The sequence below is a fragment of the Haliotis asinina genome, chromosome 1 (assembly GCF_037392515.1).
Source record: "Haliotis asinina isolate JCU_RB_2024 chromosome 1, JCU_Hal_asi_v2, whole genome shotgun sequence".
NCBI classification, from domain to species: domain Eukaryota; kingdom Metazoa; phylum Mollusca; class Gastropoda; order Lepetellida; family Haliotidae; genus Haliotis; species Haliotis asinina.
In genome coordinates this window covers 97,199,649-97,223,265 of record NC_090280.1, presented here as the reverse complement: position 1 = coordinate 97,223,265, position 23,617 = coordinate 97,199,649, and the positions used below count along the sequence as shown (strand labels likewise).

The 23,617-nt window shown below is 37.3% G+C and overlaps 1 protein-coding gene across 1 annotated transcript; it reads right to left on the bottom strand.

Moving 5' to 3' along the window:
* Positions 1-23,295, bottom strand: LOC137256091 (PHD finger protein 12-like). The gene is made up of 15 exons (XM_067793794.1): positions 22,908-23,295; positions 22,561-22,742; positions 21,883-21,958; positions 21,346-21,532; positions 21,042-21,150; positions 20,475-20,607; positions 19,967-20,137; positions 19,312-19,449; positions 18,140-18,923; positions 14,688-14,819; positions 9,253-9,393; positions 7,671-7,766; positions 7,255-7,337; positions 6,817-7,032; positions 1-6,088 (listed from the first exon to the last, which is right to left on the bottom strand). The coding sequence occupies exons 1-15, from the start codon at positions 22,953-22,955 to the stop codon at positions 5,864-5,866; spliced, it is 2,721 nt and encodes a 906-aa protein (XP_067649895.1). The 5' UTR covers positions 22,956-23,295; the 3' UTR covers positions 1-5,863.
* Positions 23,296-23,617: the final 322 nt, after the last annotated feature.

Below are 23,617 nucleotides of genomic sequence, written 5' to 3'. Positions count from 1 at the left end.
TCTTGGTGTAACTTTTAATGATACAAATGAGAAGATGGTCACAAGCCTAAGATGCGCACAATGGGGACTTGTGGGTCTATGCAACATGCAGTCAAGTCTACAAGGTCAATGTATACTACTTACATATGTACAAATGCACACTATTTACACAATATGTACAAGTCATAAATCCTCTAAAAGCCTGCTGTACAAAACTTTAGATGAACTAAAAAAATAAGAAAATTCCACTAGGATCTACACCATGATAGGCAGAAGATGAGAGCTCACAATAACTTATAGTCAACATATTTAATTGCTGGTTTTATGGACAACCACAAGGTACTGGTAACAATTATAAAAACAATTTTATGAAAAGTCTCCTTTCTACTAAAACTATTTCGTATATTCGCAGCGATTTTTGGCAAACTTTGAATCACCTATAATAGTTTAGTTTATGCTTTCTATCCTGCATCTAAGCATTTTCAACAGGAAATTCCATTAACAAGAAGTGTAATAATTTTGTACATGATCATAATACAGTGGTTTTCGCTTTCTGGAAATCACATTAAGTACACACAAAAAAACCAACATGGGACCTTCCTTTTATTTCTTCACTTTGATTTAACAGCTATCTTAAAAACACAGCATAACAACAGATCTAAGTCATGAAACAGACCCCCATCAAACAGGTGGTGCCACAAGATCACAGGTCAGACCAACTTAACACAACCTCTCCAAAACATCTCAATTATTAAAAAGGCAAATAAAAACACTTGATTTTGGCACATAGGGAAGAATTCACAGGGCTCACTAGATGTAGTCTCTAGTCTACACAGTAGGCCCCCAACAGAACAACAGATATAATTTGTATGAAGTGCATAGAAACACATGTGTCACAAGAGTCCACATACACTGCCTGCATCAGTAAAACAGGCTGGTCATAAATTCTAGAGGAGTGGTGATTGGTAACTTTACAATCACAAAAAAGGTGAGATGAATGGGTTTTATGTTCAAGATTGTCACATTCATACAGGACACCTCTGACTGCTGCAAGTCTTCACTAGCATCAGTTTTATAGTGACAGCACACTGAGATGCCATGACACAGAGAGCATGATTACTCAGACCCCTCATACTGACTCCCAGCTGACATGTCCTGTTATATCCTCTCAAAAACTGAGGACAACATTGGGTTAAAAGTATCATCTTTGGCGAAACGGTGAGAGGATGGAAATACCTTTGACTCTCTGCACTAAACTACACTGTGTTCCAGAACACAATACCTAAAATCTTAAGACTCTAAATTTCTAATAATAACCATCCTTTTCAGCTGTACCCAAATTGTACCACAGTTCCCATGCTGTGTATCAGAGAAGTATCCAATTATACATTCCCCTCTGTAATAGTGAGCGAGTGCAGTTTTACATTGTTTGTAGCACTATTCTAGCAATATCACGACAGGAACACGAAAAGTGGGTGTCACACACTGTTCCCATGCTATGTCTTTGGCATGACAAGTGAATGCTTTAACCATTAGGCTACCAAACAACCCTCTCCTCTGTAATAAATGACCAGTCACCTGCTGTCAGCGACTATTGGTTTGTCAATTTCTATTACTATGCATAAAAGTGATTTCTGTGAAAACTGGCAAATGAAAGCATAACTCTTATCCCAAAACTTAAAGAAGCAAAAACTGAAAAAGAATAGAATACTGACAATTATGTTTGAAACATATTACTGGGTTGATGGATCCAGAATTAAGCAATAATTAAAAAAGGTAACTATGATTTAAGCCTTCAATTTCTTCCTATGTTTCTGCAAACACATACACTAAGATTGAGCACTTGAACACATTCATTAGTAGCAAAAATAGTTTCTGAAGAAGTGAAATATTAAGCAGCCTTAAAAACCTTCCAGCCATTATCAAAGTCACGGAACACAAACAAGCCTGCAGCAGCTGTATAACAAAACTGAACACAGATTGTAATGCCAGCCTTTAGTGTGGGTGGGAGACAATCAGAACACATTTCAAATAGAGTATCTGAAGACATACACAATTAAAGCACATGTAACAGGTAATGTTCTATTTTAGTTCTGTAGATAACAATTATCTGGTCTGATTAGCACTCAGAAAACAACATTAAAGCACATGATAAAAAAATACCATACCTGATGTAGTATGCACCCCTTAACTAGTATCCATATCTTCAACTTGTGATTCAGCTACTCAGGTAACAGATTCATATTTTTTTTTTATTTTCATATCAAATTCTACTGAATTCATACTGAAGTCATACTTTTGTTAATGACTTGGCTCTGCTGATTACAAAATTAAATATGTAAATTATGCAGTAGTTTCACACCGAGGAGCGCGACGTTCAAAGATCAGTAGCATGTCCAACAGTAGGTATATTTTCAAACCGTACACTACTAAAGCAAGTACCTAAACAATCACCCAAATCTCAATAACAAATCAAATTCAAGTATTTTGCTCAAAAGGTAGGGTCACATTACACGTTAAACAAAGTTGGTCACCACTGAACACAGTATTTGGATTACTTTACTGAAAACAGCAGAAATACTGCTTCCAATTTCACAATTCTCTTCACACAATTTATGCAATTTCCTTCATCTAACAACAAACTATTACCAAAGGGCATGTCACAAAACATGTGTTAGCCATACTGAATTAATTATCAGATTGTGGATGCAGAAGTTTTTTAAAACTCACAAATATCCCATTAAACTGGTCATTTCCTATTCACAAGTGATTGTCTGCACATTATCAATAATATAACTCTACCTCAGCCCTATTCCAGAGTCATCTATACACTACGATGATCATAACTCAAATTCTTATGTAATGGACATAAAACAATCTATACTTTGTTCAGTCAAGCCAGATCTTCACAAATAACACCTTATTTTCAGATCTTACTCCAACACTCAAACCTAATGCTCTGGTTATAATGTCTGTTAAACATACCTACTTCTAAAATAGGGATTCATGAAATGAAATGGAAGTTTGGATTTAATCTCCCGTCAACACTTCTTCCGTCAATGGAACTGAGTTGTAATGACAAACATAGTTTTACCTTCGATGTGATTTCCAGGAGACATGACGAGCAAACTGACCTAAGGAACAAGACTGAATATCAACTCGCCTGCATACACAAAGATATGTGCTATCATGAAGTAGGCAGCCCACTAAACCTGCCTTCCTGTCCATTACTAGTTATCAAGACACAATGTGCTGTACCAATGTAATATAACCAGTCATACGTGATTCATAACACATTAAATATTTATATATATTTAACAGATGGTTGTGTTTCTTCTGAATTTGCTTTGATCAACTACTTTTATAAGGGTCACGGAGAAATGGAGACCATTCAAACATTAATGAGTTTCAAGCAAGACTGAAAGTGATACATGACACACTACAATGTAACATTGTTATCAACAATCCACTTATTTCGGACAAAAATTAAAAATCAATTTACATTTCCTAATATCATGGTGACGATATGGCATCGACTTACTGTTCATTACTGAAACATTTTGGTTTTATAAAGCCTTAAAATAAACATAGTCTGATCTTGTGGAGGTGCTTTGAACAATGAAGTGTGTACTGTTAGTGACCGATTATCTTACCTAGATGTTTTGGGTAAAACTTAAATAGTTCACTCGTATCTTCAAGAGAACTTTTTGCCCAAAAAACCCCACTTCTAAACTTTTGTAGATGTTATGACAATATTACTCTATTACAAAGCAAAATCCCTATCATGGGACTTGATAAAAAATGAAATCAGCTATCATCTGTCATAATACAAGACTCTATTTTTATTCTAGATTCAAAACAACTCAACAACCCTTTTGCACTGACTACTTTAGAGAGTACCAACTGATCTGGGCAATGTGACAACTTTGACAAAATGAAATAAAACAGTAAACAGGATTGCTATAAGGGGAGACAACCTTAGTCACACAGAGAGCACCTAAAACTCTGATTATGACACAAATTTTGAAGAATTTGTCTGAATGTTTTTACCTATTGAGGGACTGCAGATTAATCATGTAAAAACAGAAAAATAAATACCACTATTATATACATTTCATTTTCTTAATCATATTAGAATGGAATTTTCACGGTCAAATATTCATAAAAATATATACATATAAAATTAGTCATATCAGAAAATTTAAGTACAATTATTTTAAATTAAGTGTAACTTTCCATACAATTAATAGTTAGCATTTTTTAACATTCAGTACTCAATGTTGCTGTGGAAGAATCAGCCACATCTTATGCTAGTTTTAACAGTATGTCAGTTCTCTCCTATGTAAATTTTCCTGTGATGGGAAAGGGCGAATTAATGTAGGTCATAGACAATTACAATTTAGGTAAAACCAGTGGTGCTGACCAACGTAGAAAGCAGAAACAACAACCCAATTCATGATCAAAAGCATCAGCCTATCAAGGGGACACAACTCTGCAGATCACATTGAAGCTGCTTACAAACAGGTCACCATGCCCCTCTACAGCTGCTAACATTCTGAATATGATCTAATCCCTGAAGAACAAAACCTGAGATGAACAGATTACACTATATACTTAGAACCTAGCAAGGACATATTCCAAACCTACTGACGATTAACTTTCTTGAGTTTTCAACATAAACTTTCCTCAGACTTGGGCCTAGATTTTCGAAGCTCTCTTGGCGTTAAGATAGTAGTAAGTGCCATATATGAACATTAACTTACCAGTGCCTTAGTGCTAAGACAGCTTAGAAAATCAAGGTCTTGGTTTGCATTCCTCTTGGAAAAGAGCTGTCAAGAACTTTTGTGTATTTATCATAATCAATTCAACAAAAATGCTGCACATTTGCATCTCACAATAAAATTGTGATTAAACACTAATGTCGTGGCAGATAGAACAATGGAGAAAGTTTTCATGAATACCCAACTTCTTTATCAATAAAGTATTCAAGTCATCAGCGCACATGCTAATACTGTTATCAGGTGATGATAACCTGTTTAGATGCGGCTCAAAAAGCTTACATCGATGAAAATGATTACTGTGTACATTTTTGTATCAATAATATCAAACATTAGCAATGAAAAAAGTATTATCTAAGCCGTTGGCAAGCACAGTACATATTTTTTATTCCTAATATATGATACTAATGATACAGTAAGACACAAGGTTAATAATAATAATTATGATGGTATTCCTAAAATTACTTTAAAAACAAAAGCAAATCATGTGTGAATTTAATGAAAGAGAATTGAGACCTTGTAAGAATACTCGGCAGTACACTAAGGTGAAGTTCTTTCGTAAACTCACGATGATGTCATCAATGCAATGTTGCATGGATTTCTTAAAAAGTAGTTTCTGCATTGACCTTATTTGCATATGTATCAGATTTGGAACCTAATATTACCAGGTTGTTATCATGCATCAGTAACACCATTCTTCTCCGCCCTCAATGATAAAGTCACACATTCAATGAACTTTCCCCGTTGTTCATCACGCCAACTTCTAATGGCTCTGAAAGAAGTTCGGAGGCAAAAGGTAGTTTTAACCAGATATTGGATTTTTTAGACATGACTGTTGTGTTACGGATAATTAACAGTACGTACAGGAGCAAGTATCTTTCACTTGTCCTTCAACAACTAAGGGAAAACTACCCACTTATCAAAGGAAAGGGAGAATAATTGAATCTGAAGATTGTATTAGAAAATCATGACATCTGAATAAATACATGTTAGCAGTAGAGTAAGCAACTGGTAATTCCCTTAACAAATATTTCCATAAAAGAGAAAAAAAAACCAACAAAAACCTAAGTAAGATATTTATGGGAAGATCCTTTTGTGAACTCCTGTTACTGAGCTGCTGCCTTTAAGTGAGTTTTTAACAATGACATAGATTCAACTTTTTTCTCTATTATGGGTTCTGAAGCCGCCTGGTCGACAATGCTGAACACAAACTGGAGACATCCCACTTTGATGTAGCTCCCATGATGCAATAGGGCTGTCCCCTCCCAGCCGGCACCACTCCCTCCAATGAGACTTGAGCTGCTTACTCGACAGTTGCAGGGGCGTGGCAGCTGAAACAGGGAGATTGTTACAGTAACTGGAAACAGGCAAGCCTACTACACAAATACTTCAGTGACAGTGACGTTCTCGGGGGGACACTTTTTCCGTAATATCCCTCCAATCTGATACAATCTCGCTTCCTCAAGCAATTATCTACGCTTCCATTACTCCTGCGCTGAAGAGTTGAGCTTTAGTTAAGGTTACGGCTTAGGTTGGAATCCGAGTTAAGGCTGCCCTAAGGTTTTTTTTCTGCAACGGGCGTATCTTTTTCTTAAGGTGATCGTAACTGCAACCTTAGTGTTTAAGGTTGATCTTGACACGGCTAAGGTTGTTTTGAACAATGGAACACTGGTCACATAGAAGATTACCTTCTGTCAGATGAAACATCATTTCAAACAAAAGTTTTCCAAATAGACTGAAAATCTAGACTGAATGATCCCAATGTAAATCACTTCTTACAAATGAATAATGTTACTAGTCCTCATGTTATCTATTTGCAACTATTTCAAACCACAAAAAGATCAAATTTGATGTTGACATTTAACTAAAATCGCTTAGTTCTTTTTTCCTATTCTGAGATACCTGAGCTTTATGGTGATAGCCTCTAAATAACTGAGTTCCTCTCTAACCAGGTAAGGTTGCTGGATATACGCATCAACCCAGAATCATGACACTACTAATCTGATGACATGTTCTAGAAGTGTAAACATTAAGCTTCAGGAACTCATGCCATACTCACATCGTGAGCTTTCGCCGTCATCGTGTGCTTTTCTAGTTTTTCAGAATCGGAATCAGATCTCCGTCGGGCCTTGCTGTTGATTTCCCTCACAGCAGCCACGATTGGCGAGGGCTGTGGGGTGGTTGCTGGCTTGTCTGAGAAGTCACATGAGTACAGCACATTGTCAACCGTTGTTCCATGCTCACTGTAGTTCAGCAGCTCATAGTGACGGGTCATCTGGAGGTGGGCATAAGTTATATAATGATCACTGACAATTAACTTCTCAATACAATCTCTAATCAAAGGTAGATCAGTAATCACACCAAGGACATAACATACTGCAGCATCTGCTACAAACAAACAATGAATGGAATGGTGATCAAATACCATATTATCTGACTAAACACAAACAAACTGAAAAATATTGAAAACTGGAAGAATGTTTTATAAGGAACTTACCTCATCATAAAATATACAGGCATGTTTTGCTGAGACAAAGTTGCAGTTTCCAAACTGACTGAGGGACACATCCATGTCTGCACCTGAAACAGTCATCAAGTACTGACAACATTTAGATGGATCAACATTCAGCTTTCAATGTATTATAACACCTCTAATTCAGCAAGATGGTGTGATCACTTTGTGGTACTGTTGAAAAAAGAAATCTAAAAAAAATCTAAAAAAATAAGGACAATGAAAATGACATTCTGGGTCCTGATTCACAGAGCACTGGTTTATCACTAGCTTACAGGATGTAGCACATCCAGTACTTGCAGTACTGCAAACTGGATCAGGATCTAGGACTTCTCATATGTTTTTCTTATTTGCTCGATCAGTGCATGTTTAACCACAAGTTTAACCATGAGATTGTTTACCTGTGCCAATACTGAGTGTTCTGTAGGGCATCGGAACTGCCTGACCCTTCCCTGTGAGTGGACACAGCACAGCCCGCGCTCGAACATCGCTGGACCCTGCAACATACATCAGTTTATCAATACACATGAAAGTAAGTACTACATAAACCATATGTTTTGGACTTACGAGTGATAGACAAATTATTCCAGGGCATAACATTATAGACAAATTATTCCAGGGCATAACATTATAGACAAATTATTCCAGGGCATAACATTATAGACAAATTATTCCAGGGCATAACATTATAGACAAATTATTCCAGGGCATAACATTATAGACAAATTATTCCAGGGCATAACATTATAGACAAATTATTCCAGGGCATAACATGTGTTTTTAACTGTTGAGAAATTATCATCATTCTCATAGGTCATAAATAGTCGGGACTCAATATATTTGTACAAGTCTGGACCAGACAATCCAGTGATCAAAGAGAACAACATTGAACTTCGCAACCGGGAACCGATGACATGTGTCAACCAAGTCAGCAAGCATGACCACCCAATCCCATTAGTCGCCTCTTACGACAAGCACAGTCGCCTTTTATGGCTAGCATGGATTGCTGAAGACCTATTCTATTCTACCCTAGAGATTCATGGGTTGCACTTCAGTGGCTTTAATACATACCACCTTGATGTGGTATTTTCTGAAAAGTATGATATTGTTATGCTGTTTAAGTTGACCTATAATTAGCATATGATGATTTTCTGGCAAGTGTCATATAACCTTGTAACATGTGATACATGGTACAAAGAATACCCGGGCCTCCTTTCTCAAAGCACAAAAGTTATTGTAAGTCATTAAGGTAACCTTAGTGCAATGTTAAAGAATGGGAGTCGAGGTTAACCTTAGTAAAGGTTGCTTCATGAAAGGAGCCCCTTGGCAGTTTGTATCCCGACTCTAGAGCATGGTTTGGTTGTTGTGGCAATTTACTGTGTAACAATGTTATATATACTTTTTAAAAGAAAAGTAGGGGATAATGAACTTTCAATCTGGATAGGAACTGTAAACGTTAACACACGTTTCTAGGACAGAAAGGTGCACAATACAGTAGCCCCACACATGTGCATGGGGTCCCATTCTTGATTTTGACGTTTTTTTCAATAAGGTCAAGAAATCACTTAGAACACCACTTCAAGGACAGACATCTTATGAACACACCACCATTTCCCTGTATTACCTACCCTAAGCAAAACACGATATGCACGTGCACAACGCTGTAGCCCCATACACGTGCATGGGGTCCCATTCTTGATTTTCAAGTTTTGTCAAGAAGGTTGAGAAATCAATGAGAACGTTAATTTTGACACTCATCTTGTATCACACATCTGTTAGTGTTTGTTTCTAGTGGTTTGCTTTAAAATAAAAATTGTCTACATGCAAATTACATGCCACACTAATCATCTTTCAAATTTCCACAACAAACAATGTCACCTCACTGTTACTTTCAATAAGCGAACAGCTTGTCACTATTTACGACGGCAAGGGATAGGTATTAACACAGAATTGTGATATGCCTGCAGGTTCAGTGATACATACCTGGTTGAGAGAGAAGGCCATTCAGAAGACTCTTCTTGTTTGGTGGTGATTGGGACTTGTTTGATGATGACATCAACTGCTGTAATCTTTGCCATGCAAGGATTTGGATCAATTTCTCATCAATCTTGTTTAACTCACAATCTGAAACCAAAAGAATGTTGTAACTTAAATTACAATGAACAAACCAATGTGCCACGCCCATTTTGGTAAATGAGACTGTTGGGAAAAACAAGAACCTAATTACACAGATAGTCAATCACATACAGTACCTGTAGAATTTCCAACTCTTTTAAGAGATTAAGGAGGATCCTGTGCTTGAAGCAACACTTGGTGTCTGAACCAAGCAACATTGTTCATTTCTACTTTCAAAGAAGGGTTTGGTTTCTGTGTTTTGGACTGGATATATCATGATAAATCTATCCCTATTGAAATACACTTTCTTCATGGATTGGGATCCACAGTGTTTCAGTCAGATATTGATTGTTCATACATACCTAATCTGAAACTAGTGAAAGTAAATATTACTGAACGTAACCTGTCAAAAGTACTAAAGTTATTTTGTAGTCGGGCATAAATAGTTTATACCGGTGTGAGAAAAAACAATGAAATATGTGTATTAGCTTTGAAGAGCATCATTACTTGTGAATAATAGTGTAGATCTGAGGTTCAACAAAACACATATTATCTTTAACAAAACTTAACATAAACACTGTTCCACTGAAACTGAAGGCACTTCAACATATGTCAAGTTATGTAAGGACCATCACAGCCGAAAACTTATGAATAAAGATAGAATATGCAAGACCACTGTATGTCAAACAAGACAGTGTCATGTAATATTCAGAACGTGTGTAGAAAAAGACAATAGTGTGCAGTCCTAACTAACGACTGAGGACCCAGGGACTTTCATGTTAATAGATCTGTCCAATGCGTAGTGAAACACAGATAAGTGCATAGATCTATTTTTCATGTGGATAAAAATAGTTACCAGACGTAGACAAAATGTTGGCTACTTGTTCAGGGCTGCATTGATGCATTGAACTATCGATGTATTGCAATTGTTCACTATCTAAAAGCAATTAACTGATTGTAGAAACAAAAAAACTATTGACGCATCATTGTTAGGAAGATTGACTATCGACAGTTTAATAATTGATTTCCAGTGATAGATGAGCAGCAGAAAATACAGAATGTTTGGGTGCAGACTTGCAGACTTGCAGACTTGCAGCTTTACTGTTTTATCTGTTTACTGGATCTGGGTTTCAGGTTTCTTGTCAGGTATTAAAGAGACTGAAACTACTTCAACTCGTCTTTACTACACATAAACTGTACATTTATTTATGAAATAACTTGTTACTTTGCAAGGTTATTAATGGATACAAGGCAATACATCTGTGGATAGCCATCTAACTCACAGGCAAACTGTAGCACAAATGCGGTTGTATAGCTTAGAGAATATGACTTTTTATATGTGAGTGAAGCTAGCAAAGGCTGGCAACATAGTTCCCTTGCTTCGGTTCTAAAAATACTTTTAACGTCAAGATAAAATATCGCCACCTTTTAAAGTATACACCCATTTCTTCACAGGGATGTGCTCTCAGATGTCCAAACCTCATGTTGAATAATTACTCACGTGAAATATTTCATTCAACATTTTAAAGGAAACTCGTGGTATATCAGATTATTCTTTGCCTCTATTTCCCCTGAGAGCTTTCAGTTCAAAGGAGTGAAGGAACATGAGGGTATCATTCAATATGGAATGCTCAGAGTTACCTACCCTGCCTCATTCGCCCACAAGTGTTTTTATGTAGAATAAATGTTAGATGGGTTCAGAAATTTTTTGAAAAGCCACTTGCCATAGGGCAAGTCACTTCAAGAAAGTAACTTGTCCTGACTAATTTTCCACTTGCCCTGATTTTATGACACAATGCGTTATGTTAATGTTTACTGGACTATTTATCAAAGAGTATAATTTCACACTCTACTAGCTCTACTTTATTATTATTACTAACTTTAAAGGTCACATATACTCTAATAGGGTACAAATGCAAAATCACATGCTGACATCATTATAAATGAAACCCTGTCATTAAAACTGCTCATTTCGATCTTTAATTACCTTAAATCGACCTTTTTCTCAACAGTGCACAAATCCCAGCCGCAAATGAAGTTTCAACCAATCAGAGCAGCGCGTCTCCATGACGTAATAGTGGGTATAAAAATGAAGGTCTGTGCAGTATTCATCTACATTTCAGGGGTTAAACTATTTCGTTTACAGGTTTGTACAAACCTGAAATCGCGAACTGTTGAGAAGAATAAAAGCTATATGTTCTCACAATCTACTATCATTTAGTTTTGTCTCCTGCTTTGCCTAGTTTTCGAGTTACAACCCTTGTTTTCATAGACAATTCAGTCAAAATCACTTGGTGTCGTTAGGTTGTAATCCGTGTTAGGTGGTATGAACCTACACGTTATTTGTTATCATTCACTTGATGCTCAGTTAATGAATTTATAACAGGTATAATTAGTGGTAATGCCACTTAGATTACCCGACAAAGGTCCCCATTTGGCATTACTTGTGCCTGGATCGATCAAAGGATTAACCGATAACACGCTGATTGATTAATTAGTTTTATGGGGATTTAAATGGGGGATTTGTCAAAAGGTAGAGTTTATGTATGTACATTTACTTATCTATACTGAATACACTCTGTCGTGTCTGTGGCTATGTAAAGCAACACCCTTCTTTCAAAGGAATAACCGTCAATACATTGATTGATTGGTCATTATTGGCTGACTAAATAACTTTTTAAAAAGAATGACGCACATTATGCAATTAGTTGCCAGGTGTGCTATCTTGGGTAACCAATGAAACTATACTGATATGTGAAAAACCTGAAACAATAAATCACGTTTTCGTGTATTAGACTGTTAAAAGACACATAACTTGGGAAATCTGCAGGTGAATATATATCACATGTTTTTGTGGATATTGATGGATACATTCCCCGATGAAGGTAATAGCCTGACCTTGCTCCTATAACTTTAATTTTAATATTTGCATTTTTGTTTTTAATAGGTTGTCGTAGCTTTCAACAGAATCATTGTTTTCGTCGTTAAGTGTAATGATGCAGACGACATGCACTAGGGCGTGCATGCGAATTACGATTCATATAGGAAAACTATGAAATCTCTACATATTACATTCCTGTTATACATTCGCAGATCGCTTCTTTTTCAAAATGCATGCAAGTATGATTATAAAGTAATTAGGATTAAGTATAAAGTATAAAGACGTATATTGACAAGTGTCTACATACTGGTGAGTGAATGTTACAAACCAAGTAAATTTAGCAAGTGAAGAAATTCATCACGCAGTATTTTCACTTCAACCCCGACCTCGCCTTGGTTATGTTACAGGTTGTGTCATGCAAACTCCTTTTGGTAGTGATTCAAATACATATTTATGTAGTTTTGATTTTCTAGCGTGATGAGAACAAACTATACATAATCTCATTAATTCATATGGATTTGACTTCACTATTTTCAAAAATGGTGGTGCCCTGTCTTGGTATGAATGCTATTTTAGTTTGTTTTCACCAACTTACAAAAGGACAATTACTTTCTACTGGTAGTAAAATATGTATTTTATTGATGGACAATAGGATTTTGCATGACATTGCTTATAACATAACAATTTCACTCTTGGAAGTGAGGTACAGGTCAAAATAACATTGCTTGCAATATAAATGTCACTTTGACCCCCACCTTGCTTCCTTTGAAGAAGTCCTTATGTTAAAAGTTGTGTCATGCAAAATCCTTTTGGCCATGATTCAAATACATCTTTGACTACCAGTAAAAAGTAGTTTTGATTTTCTAACTTGATGAGACCAAATCATAATCTCAATAATTCTAACAGACTTTAGCCGTGACTTCTGGACTTTCAAAAATGGCGGCGCCCATTCTGAGGATGAATGCTATTTAAGTTTGTTTTCACCGACTTACAAAATCAAAATTACTTTCTACCGGTAGTACAATATGTATTTTATTGATGGACATTAGGATTTTACATGACATTGCTTATAACATAGCAATTTCATTCTTGGAATCGGTCAATATAAGGGGTCAGTATAATATTACTTGCGATAATATTGACACTTCGACCACAACCTCGTTTCCGAGGAAGAAAGCGTTATGTCCATGCAAAATCCTTTTGGTCAGCAATGTGTAGAAAGCAGTCTTGATTTTATAAACTCGATGAAACTTTAACTCCATTTTCTATCCTGGAAGCGTGGTGAGGGAAAACCATCCCATGTAGTATATACCACAGGCTTCCACAACGCTCGCTTCGCACACACTAAGAACCAATTCAAGCACAAACTACAGGGTGCGGTGGAAATCTATGCATAGTGACACCATCACCCGACCCCAAGGAACAATTGACGGCCACACAACAATTCGGCATGTCTTTGGTGACGTCGAGAAATCAGCAAAATGACGAGCTCCCTACACATTTTCTATAAATTTAACTGGAAACCGTTCCTTCTATGACGTCACTGTAGGGTTCTGGCGACAGAGTTTTGTTTGCGGGCAAGAGGGAAGCAGACGGTTTTTTAGCAACTTTTAAGCGCTTGGTATTAACTAACCACAAGTTTTTTTTAGAAAAAAAATGGTGTTTCGTTTATCACTAACCAAAAGTCTTTCATGAGCAGTGATAAAAAGAGTACCAAAAAATTGAGCAGTGGTCCTTTAATAGCTTCATTATGAGCAGATATGAAATGAAATCCATGATTATTTGCAGTTTGAAAACATCAATTGAAATTATCCGGGCGATGGGATTTTTTAATGCCTGAATGTTATGAAAATTCTGACAATAACAACAGACAAATAAGACAAATAAAGTAACAGGTTCATGATAAAATTAGGCAATACGCTAATAGGTATTTCTTTTTTATCTCTGCTTATTCTTGTTCTTTCACTCCACTGAACCGGAATTTTGAGGGGGCAATGTAGGCAAAGAACAATCTGAATACCACATGTGGCGTTTAAAATGTTGATTAATATATTTCACATGAGCAAATATCAAATACAGGGTTGGAAATCTGAGAGCACTACCAAGTGAGGAAATGGGAAAGTACCTTTGATCATAGCGATATTACATTTTGACGCGTAAAATATTTTTTGAACTGAAGGGAAGCATGATGCAAACCTTTGCTCGCTTTAATTGCTTATAAGTAGACTGGTCATATTCTCTATGCTACGCAACCCTGTTTGTGCTACGGTTTGTCTGTGATCTAACTACAGTCTGTCTCAATGCTAGATGGGATTGTAATTAGGCCAGGTTATCACTGAACGCACTTATCATACACATAATCTCAGCACAACTGGGCTATATGTCATTTGATCCACTTTCTCCAGTCAGATGGTCATCTTACCTTGATTTCCTTCTATTAGCTGCTGTAGAGTTGAGTTGACATTGATGATTGTAGGCAGTGAGCTCAGATTACTTGAGTTACTTCCCTTTCCCTGAGAGATTGCCACATTGCTGCTGCCAGAAGATTTCACTCCTGAAAGTGAGGATTGAAATATATACATTCACACCGAGACGTGGCCAACTGTTGCCAGAAAACTCAAGATGAGAACAGAACATGACATTAACAGTGTCTACGAAAAGAAGAACAAAAAATCCATACTCATGGTGACACCATACTCACGTTTTCACAGTATTTTGGTAAGACAAAACGAAATACAAATAAATTCAAAATGAAAACAAGCACTGTCACTCAGGGTGACATAAGCCCCTGTTGCAAATTATCAAATCAAACTTTGTGCTGGAACCTTCAATGTCGAAGATCACCAAAATCGACTGGGCCATACACCATCTGTAGATAGTGTATATAGCAACCGGTTCTTGAGATATCTTGCTGACAATGGTAAAACGTTACCACCTCCTTGTGACCTTGAAAGAGAGGTAAGATATGTTTCCTCATGCATTGAGGATGTAAGTTTTTTAAAATAAATGTTCAAGGGGTCTCGAATTTAGAGTTTCTTCTGAAAAAGAACTGATATGAACTGTGAAAGTGTTTCAAAAAAGTTAACTTATTCATGTAAAACACACACTCATGAAAAACCCAGCAGTCTAAGTCAAATCAGAACATATCCCCATGAAGACATAGGGTTAAAACTTGATACAAAACACCAGCATCTAGTGTTTTATCAACATCTGCATCATCAGCTATACGATACAAATGCATTGATACAAAACACATTTAAAGTCCAACTCATACTGGGTGCTCACAGATTCTCAGTGGTAGTCAATATAGATAATAAAAGTAAATAGTACAAAAGTCAAATTCATGGAAAGTTTTCATCAGAGCTGAAATAATATATACTGAATTATCGATAATCGTGATACTTATTGGATGATAAATATATCAATACTTTTTTTCATATAGTGATACATATCATTGACCTTAAAGTTAATTTTCTCTAGAAACTGACAGTTATCTAAAAATCTAAACTGTTACTTGATATCAGATTATACATTTTCAGTGTCTATTCTAGGACGTGCGATTTACACCAATAATGATCAAATCGTGCCTCATAAAAACAACAGAGTGCGAACTGTCGTGCATAGTAATTTGCTCCCTACCTAACTTCCAAAAAAAACATACGAAAAAAGCTTCATGTTGACAAGGAATAACTTTTTAAATCAGAGTCGGCCACAGAGTCAAACTCAAGTGACAACATGTAAACATAACAGAGTAACGTCCCTTGATTAAAACTACTATTGGCACTGGGGAAATGAAATTCCATTCATATCAGTATGAAAACAGATAACATTTATCGATGAAGTTATTATTTGATTAATTAATTGATGATGTTAGACCATGAACTCTAAACATAGTGCATGTGTACAGCACTTGCAAAACAGTTTCGTCAATCGTTTTCAGAATATCAGTTCGTTTTAGCTTTGTTTTCGAAATCAGTGAGTGAGTGAGTTTAGTTTTACGTCGCACTTAGCAATATTCCAGCTATATGGCGACGGTCTGTAAATAATCGAGTCTGGACCAGACAATCCAGTGATCAACAACATGAGCATCGATCTGCGCAATGGGGAACCGATGACATGTGTCAACCAAGTCAGCTAGTCTGACCACCCGATCCCGTTAGTCGCCTCTTACGACAAGCATAGTCACCTTTTATGGCAAGCATGGGTTGCTGAAGGCCTATTCTACCCCGGGACCTTCACGGGTCTCGAAATCAGAGAATATTATCACTTGAAGTTGCAGACAACAAATAAATATGAAATTCTTATTTACAACGGTTTGTGGTAATTTGGCGTGAATAATGCCACGCAAAAGAATGAAAATAACTGACTTTTTGGCACAAAATACCACTGAGAAAGCAATGATGTCCACCATGTCTCCCCAGACCGATACGTCTGTTAAGGAGACGTGTGAATCAAAAGGCGAGCAAAACCCCAAGACTGACCCTGGTCCCTCGGACTCTAAAAAAACAGCAAACCAAGTGTTTTTCAGAAAAAAGGTTGCAAGACTGCCCATGGCTCTTTCAAAATGAGCTTGGTGCTATGATATGTGACTATTGTAGCCAAAATAAAATGAGCAATAGTTTCACTTGTGGTGGTTGCAATAACTTTCGTACATCCACACTATTTTGAAAGATGGTAATAATACAGGTATTCCGACATTTTCCAACCCCCCCCCCCTCCTTTTTTGTAAGGGGGCAACAAATCCCCCCTAGATTTTCAGTTCTAGAATGGACATTGCATTTTTAAAGAAAATAAAAGACAAGGAAAATAGAAAGATTGCATATTGTGATGTTCATCGAACCGCACTGTATCATTCCAAGATATTGTGATATGTATCGTATCATGAATTTTCTATACTGTCACACCTCTATAATTTAGATAGATATTCAAATATCAAATCATTTTGTAACTTATGGTTACTGAAAATCGAAACCAAGGTGTCAGAATCACTTTACAATGAATCGAACCAAATCATTGCAGCCATAGTAATCATTACTAGTATCCGGGCCGATATCGTACCACCACCATTGTATTATCTTCTCGCAGGTTCCTTGCCAATACTTTCATGATATATCATATTGCCTCACTGTACTGGTATCGGGATATACTGTCTCCTCACTTGGACCACAACTCAACTAGTGCCAGAGACAAGATTCACAGAACAGCCTGCATATATACTCTTAAAAAGAAGTAGGGGATGATGAACTTTTAATTTAGACAAGAAGTGTAAACGTTAGCAAACGTTTCAAGGACAGACATCTTATGAACACACCACCATTTCCCTCTATTACCTACCCTAAGCAAAACACATGATATGCACGTGCACAACGCTGTAGCCCCATACACATGCAGGGGGTTCCATTCTTGATTTTCAAGTTTTGTCAACGTTAATTTTTACACTCATCTTGCATCACGCATTTGTTAGTGTTTGTTTCTAGTTGTTAAGTTTTAAAATGAAAATCGTGTATATGCAAATTACATGCCATACAGCAATCATCTTTCAAAACATATATTCCAAGTAACTATGGTTGTAAGGAAGTGCAAATGGTGATGCACTCTCAAAACATTCAATAATATCATATCAACGTTCATTGATTTCGATAAATCTCCTAAAGTAAATAAAACAAAGAAGATTCACCCGTTTTTAAAAGAGCATAAGAATTCTGAATCAGTGACATTATCTCTTCCTTTCCAGAAATGGGCACATTACACCCATGTAGGGAAATGAAGACTGGACTCTGAAGTGGCGATAAAACTCTAAACACTTGGCTACCCTACTGCTCTGAAGCATTGAGGTCAGCTAAGTTCCTAGAAATCAAGTGATTTTCAGCCTACCTGAAGGAGAAGCTGATACTGTGATGACTTTAGGAGAGGATGTGGAACCTGAGCCAGTTGATGAGGGTTTACCCCCAGGGGTGGCAATCTTCACAGCTGGCTGCATTGTTACCCGTGGGGAGAGAATTGAGGTAGGGTTACTGCCACTCACATTCTTGGCTGCCATATTTGCTGGTAGCACAACCTTTCCCACCTGACTGGAATTGGGCAACACTTTTGTCACTTTATTAATAGCACTGATTAAGATATTTTTCCCTTGTGTATTTGTCACTCCACCGGAAACCTGTTTTTCACCACAGGGCCATGTGACCTTGACCACATTGGGAGAAGCTGAGTCAGCACTATTACTTCTTGTCCTTATCACAACAGCATCAGGCTTTGTTTTCTGAACATCTGCGTACTCCATCTCACCGTTCATGGTGCTACTGCTGGTTGCTGCAGTGCCTCCATGGAGGAGGGATATTGCTGCTCCCTTGCCAATCTCGAAGGGGCCATTGGGTAACGTCTCCTGTGGACTGGTCAAGCCAGATCCATTCAAGCTATTAGTCCTATCACAGTCGTTGCTATCTTTGAATGTATGTGAGGGTTGGGCATCTCCAGCTGCCAGACTACACTGAGCATTGTCCGTCTCTCGATGTATCACCGGAGCCACAGACGCTGTAGGCTTTCCGTGTTCACAGCGACCACCAGAGTCTGATTTAGCACTGTCAGATGATTTTTGTAATTGTTTCTGAGCCAGGAATTTGGCAATGCTTGTTTGAAGAGACACAACAGCTGTCAGCCACTGAAATCAATAAAAAAACACCATTTTACTGATGACAGAAAATATTTAGCCATTCTTCCCACTCAAACACGAAAGCCTTCACCATGTCCCAAAATAGTTTCCAATGGGCACAAGACAAAAATTAAAATGGTGAAAAAAATAATAATCAGTTCTGACACTGATGTCAGAATCTAACTTCCTCGTTGTAATTTCTTAAGCCTGTTAACTAGACCTCAACCAAAAATATACTTCATTTACCAAATAACACCAAGACTGCACATATCTACAAATCTATCTATGAATGTCCTGATAACCCCTTTGCCTAATGTCCACCACTGGTCCAGCATTATACAGTAGGTAAGAGAGAAGTGGTTGGCTACTAAAGCAAGATTCAGTTGAGTATTGTCACCTCCTCTTGTTCTTCAAGTGTTGCCTCTGATGATGATGCAGCTTGGTTGGACGTTTCCACACTGCCAAGTGTTGCTGTAGCTGCCCTTGGAAGTAATGGGGGAGGATTGTTGTAGTGATCTTTTATTGCTTGCGGTATCTATAAACAAGCAAAGGGTTATTGAAGGCAAAGTTAACCAAGGGAGATAACCTTACCACAAATCCAACACTGACGTTTTCAAAAACACAATAGTTCTGCAAGTGTCAACTGTTGCAAAAACATTCAAGTTAATTCAAGAAATCATAACAAAATTTAGAATAAATAAAAAATTATAGATTTCATTTTCCAATATAAATGATGGTACTTATGATGAACTTGAAATATGTCATGACTTGTCACTGACAACAGCCACCTTGCTGTTGTCGAATTTAATGTCCACGACAAACCACATTTCATTGTTAGCCTGTCTTACAACTCAAACTGAGTAGCTCAAGCCAAAAGATGTGTCAATCCTGTTTTGTCAGCACAGCAAATTAAAGACTGACAGCAAAACGGTTTTCTGACATTGCCACACTATCCATTGTTATGTATACCACCAACCATACAACCAGCGATTACATTCATACATACTACTACAATCATTTCATTCACTGTGCCATCCCAAAACTAAACTTACAGTTATGGTCTTCCTTGATGGGAGTCTTCTCTTGAACCTGAAGGGAGGATTCTGGCGATGTACTTTGTGCAGGAAGTTGACCTTGACAGCATGCTGGTCCACATGACCTGCTGACTGGTCCCAGAGCTTCACCCTCTCACAGAGACTTAGAGACTTTAACAGGTACTCATCCTGAAACAACCGGTTCCCATCATTGAACTAACACACGAACTAGGAACTTCATGCACATTGAGAAAGACAAAAAGCTTATGTTTGGTTTAATGTCATTCTGAACAGTATTTTTGTTATATCTACAGCATATATGCGTGATAAAGAAAATATAGGATTTGAGGTTTCAAACCGATTTAAATATTCCTGCAATATCAAGGCAGTGACACCAGAAATGGTCTTCACACATTGCCATAAGGGGAACAGAACTCGGACATTTTGTGTGGCAAACAAATGGTTCAACCACTAGAATACTCCACTGGGCAAATATTGGTTGTATGTACAGAGTACAGCAACTCACCACACTCTGTTCCACATGGTTGGGGCACATCCACCTGCCTGTGGGGAAGCTGGTTAGGGGTGGAGCAAGACAGTCCAGGTGGAATAGTAGTGGGCAATAGTCACACTGGATGAGGGGGGCGACCCGACAGCTCCTGAAATGCATAACAAACACTTTCATTTCTAAGCTACTTATAAATACTTATATATACGACTTGACAGGTTAAGCAAAACTGACTGTTTAGATATTAGACAGAGTTCGAATTACTTACTTAATTAGAATTAATGTTCACATCACTACCACCTTCACCCCTTTAAAATTATCACAAAGTTAATAAAAAATAATGGGAATACAGATCTTTCAATATTCTAGATATATCACATGAGCCACAGTGATTTCAACAAATATGGCTGAGAACTCCCCACCCCTACAAATTGTTTCTGTTTGTCCTTAGGACTTAGAAATAGCAAAACTAAAATTCCTGACAAAAATGGTCCCTAATTAATGCCAGTAATGAATTGTAGAAAGTTTAGATAAAGGGATTTAAGGTGTCCAGGAAAACAAAAACGTTAGTCCAAATTCACATACTTGCTGCACTGGAAGCAAACTTTAGCTGGTAGTGGCACCATGCCATTGTCCAGTTCATGGGGAGCTTTTCGGCTGGGTCCTCGACTCCCAATTCTTCTTTTGCTTGATCCTTGATAAATTATCAAAATATATACCATTAAATTTCAGTGAAAGCATACATAAACGTATTGTAGTTTTATCATCAGGAATTCTTCCAGACTAAAACAATATTAAGTGTGCATATTCTCTATAGTCTCAAGATGCGTCTACATGATCCAAATATTGCCAGACTTATCAACATGTATGTAAATAAATACAAAATTACCTGGAAGTGGAATAGTGCATGCAATATCCTTTGTCAGATCAAACTGAATGGGGTTCATGAGACGAGCAGCTTTTGCAAGGGTCTGAAGGGGGTGTTCTGGCACATCTTTTTCATCCTCTTGAGAATGTTGCCTCTTAGGGCGACCTCTTGATCCGGTGGATGTACTTGGTACTGGATCCTCCTTACTCTACAACATCAACAGAAGATATCACAAAACTTGTACACTTTCATATATGATCAGAAATGACATCTGTAAATAGAGAATATCCACCAACAGAACAATTACTAGTTTAACGTTTTGTCAGGAGGAGATACATCAACACCATCAGTATGAACAGTTTGGAAATTAATGATATGCACTCTAACAATTTTATATATATTCTATTTTTAACAGAAGTGCAAATACGTAGTCACTGATGTAACCTTTCTCCTGAGAAGGAAAGACATGCCTGTGTTTACAGTGTCTAAGATCACCAAGTGACCACGAGGAAACACTTTCTGTTCAAAACCAGGCGGGTTGGGTGTTGGAACACAAACCTGATTGTCAGCGATCCGGCATCTGTGACATATCCATTCCCCTGGAGGCAAATCATCTTCCTCTAATGGCGGATCACTTAAAGATTAAAAAAAAGTATTTCAGAGATGTTTGAGACTCTTATGTTTGACTCTAAGCACTGACCCCTAAATTCTGATTAGGCTTATTCTTTCTGTTGCTCACGAAGTAATAAGCTAGAGACCAATTAACATACAGAACAATTTTAATCAAGTTCAACAACACTGACTACATAGCCTCCAAGTTCAAAAGAGGGTGGTGCTCTTCTCAAAAATGCATCAATCATAAAAATGTCAGAGAGATACTACACCAGCAACAACACCTGTATACAGATAACATCTACAAAAACAGTCTCCTTAACAAATATAAGAAACAACTGATATAGACAACATGTGGACATAATCATGCCTTTACAACTGGGTGACAGTTTTCTATATTACATCCTTCTTTGGTCACAACAATGAACCAAGCATAAACCCTGATACTACGTTGCTTTTCACAATGGCGTCCTTGTAAAAATGTGCTGGCAAACAAAGTCAGCCATCTTGGATTTCTTCAGGAGAAAACTGAAGAAGGCATTCGTGATCCTGAGAAAACATTGTCAGATGTGAAACATCTTCGTCAGTACTTGGAACGTTTAAACTACTGATTGAACTACTCACTGGCATTGCAAATGAAAAGCTGCTGGACAACGATCGCAGCAGAGAAGATCGCCACCTTCCTTGCAGCTGTCACAACAGTCATGGTTGACAGAACGACCGTGTCTTCTATGTTCACGGTCTCTTCTTCTCATTCGTCTCGCATATTCTTCACTGACAGGTGGTGCGACAAGCTTCTGGATTTGCTGCGAATAGGAAAACATGTTATGAACCACATGGTATTAGGAATAACTTGAGACAAGCAGCAAGTTGCTGTATGTCAAACACGAAGAAAGTAGTTTTTCGTTTCCCGAGCAGTTATTTTCCCCAAATTCATTCATACATATTTAGAAATTGCAAACTTTACTTACCTCCATCAGTCCGCCAGACGTATCCAAATCATATTCAACAGTAGCCATCTTTATTTGTATGTAGATTAGCCCATGCACGTCAGATAAGATTCTTCAAAATACTGCTGTCACAAGTCGAACTCCATTCTCTTTTCTCGACTACATCACCTTCGACCGGATCACCCACTTTAGAGCAATCTTGCACTTGAACTGGAGCTGATACGACCAGTTTCTTTACATCACTCAATTAGAATTTCATTGTGCTTAGCATTTTAGCCACTTGGGAGTTAATTTACAACCACTGTTATAAAATATAACAGTTTTAGTAGTTGCAGTATCTGACAAACCCAGAAAGTTGGCGCAAAATGTCCGACATTGCCTTTGCGCATGTGTACATCCGGGAAATTTTAGCTTTACGCATGCGCAAATCCAATATTATTTTCTAAAGCGGAAGTGAGTAAGGTGAAGGTCGATATTATTTGACATGGCGGGAAAAAGGCCTACGGGTCCAAATTTGTTATGATCTGCCAAAAACGCTATTTTGCACTCTTTACATGTTAGAAATAAATTCAATCAATTGATATTTAAAATAGTATAAAAATCTACGAAATTAAAGAAATACCAAGCATTATGATCGTTGACGGTCTTGCACCGATTCATTTTTTGTACCTTCTGCATGTATGAGGATAATAGAAACAGATGAATGAGGATACTTAAATTCCTCCACTTCG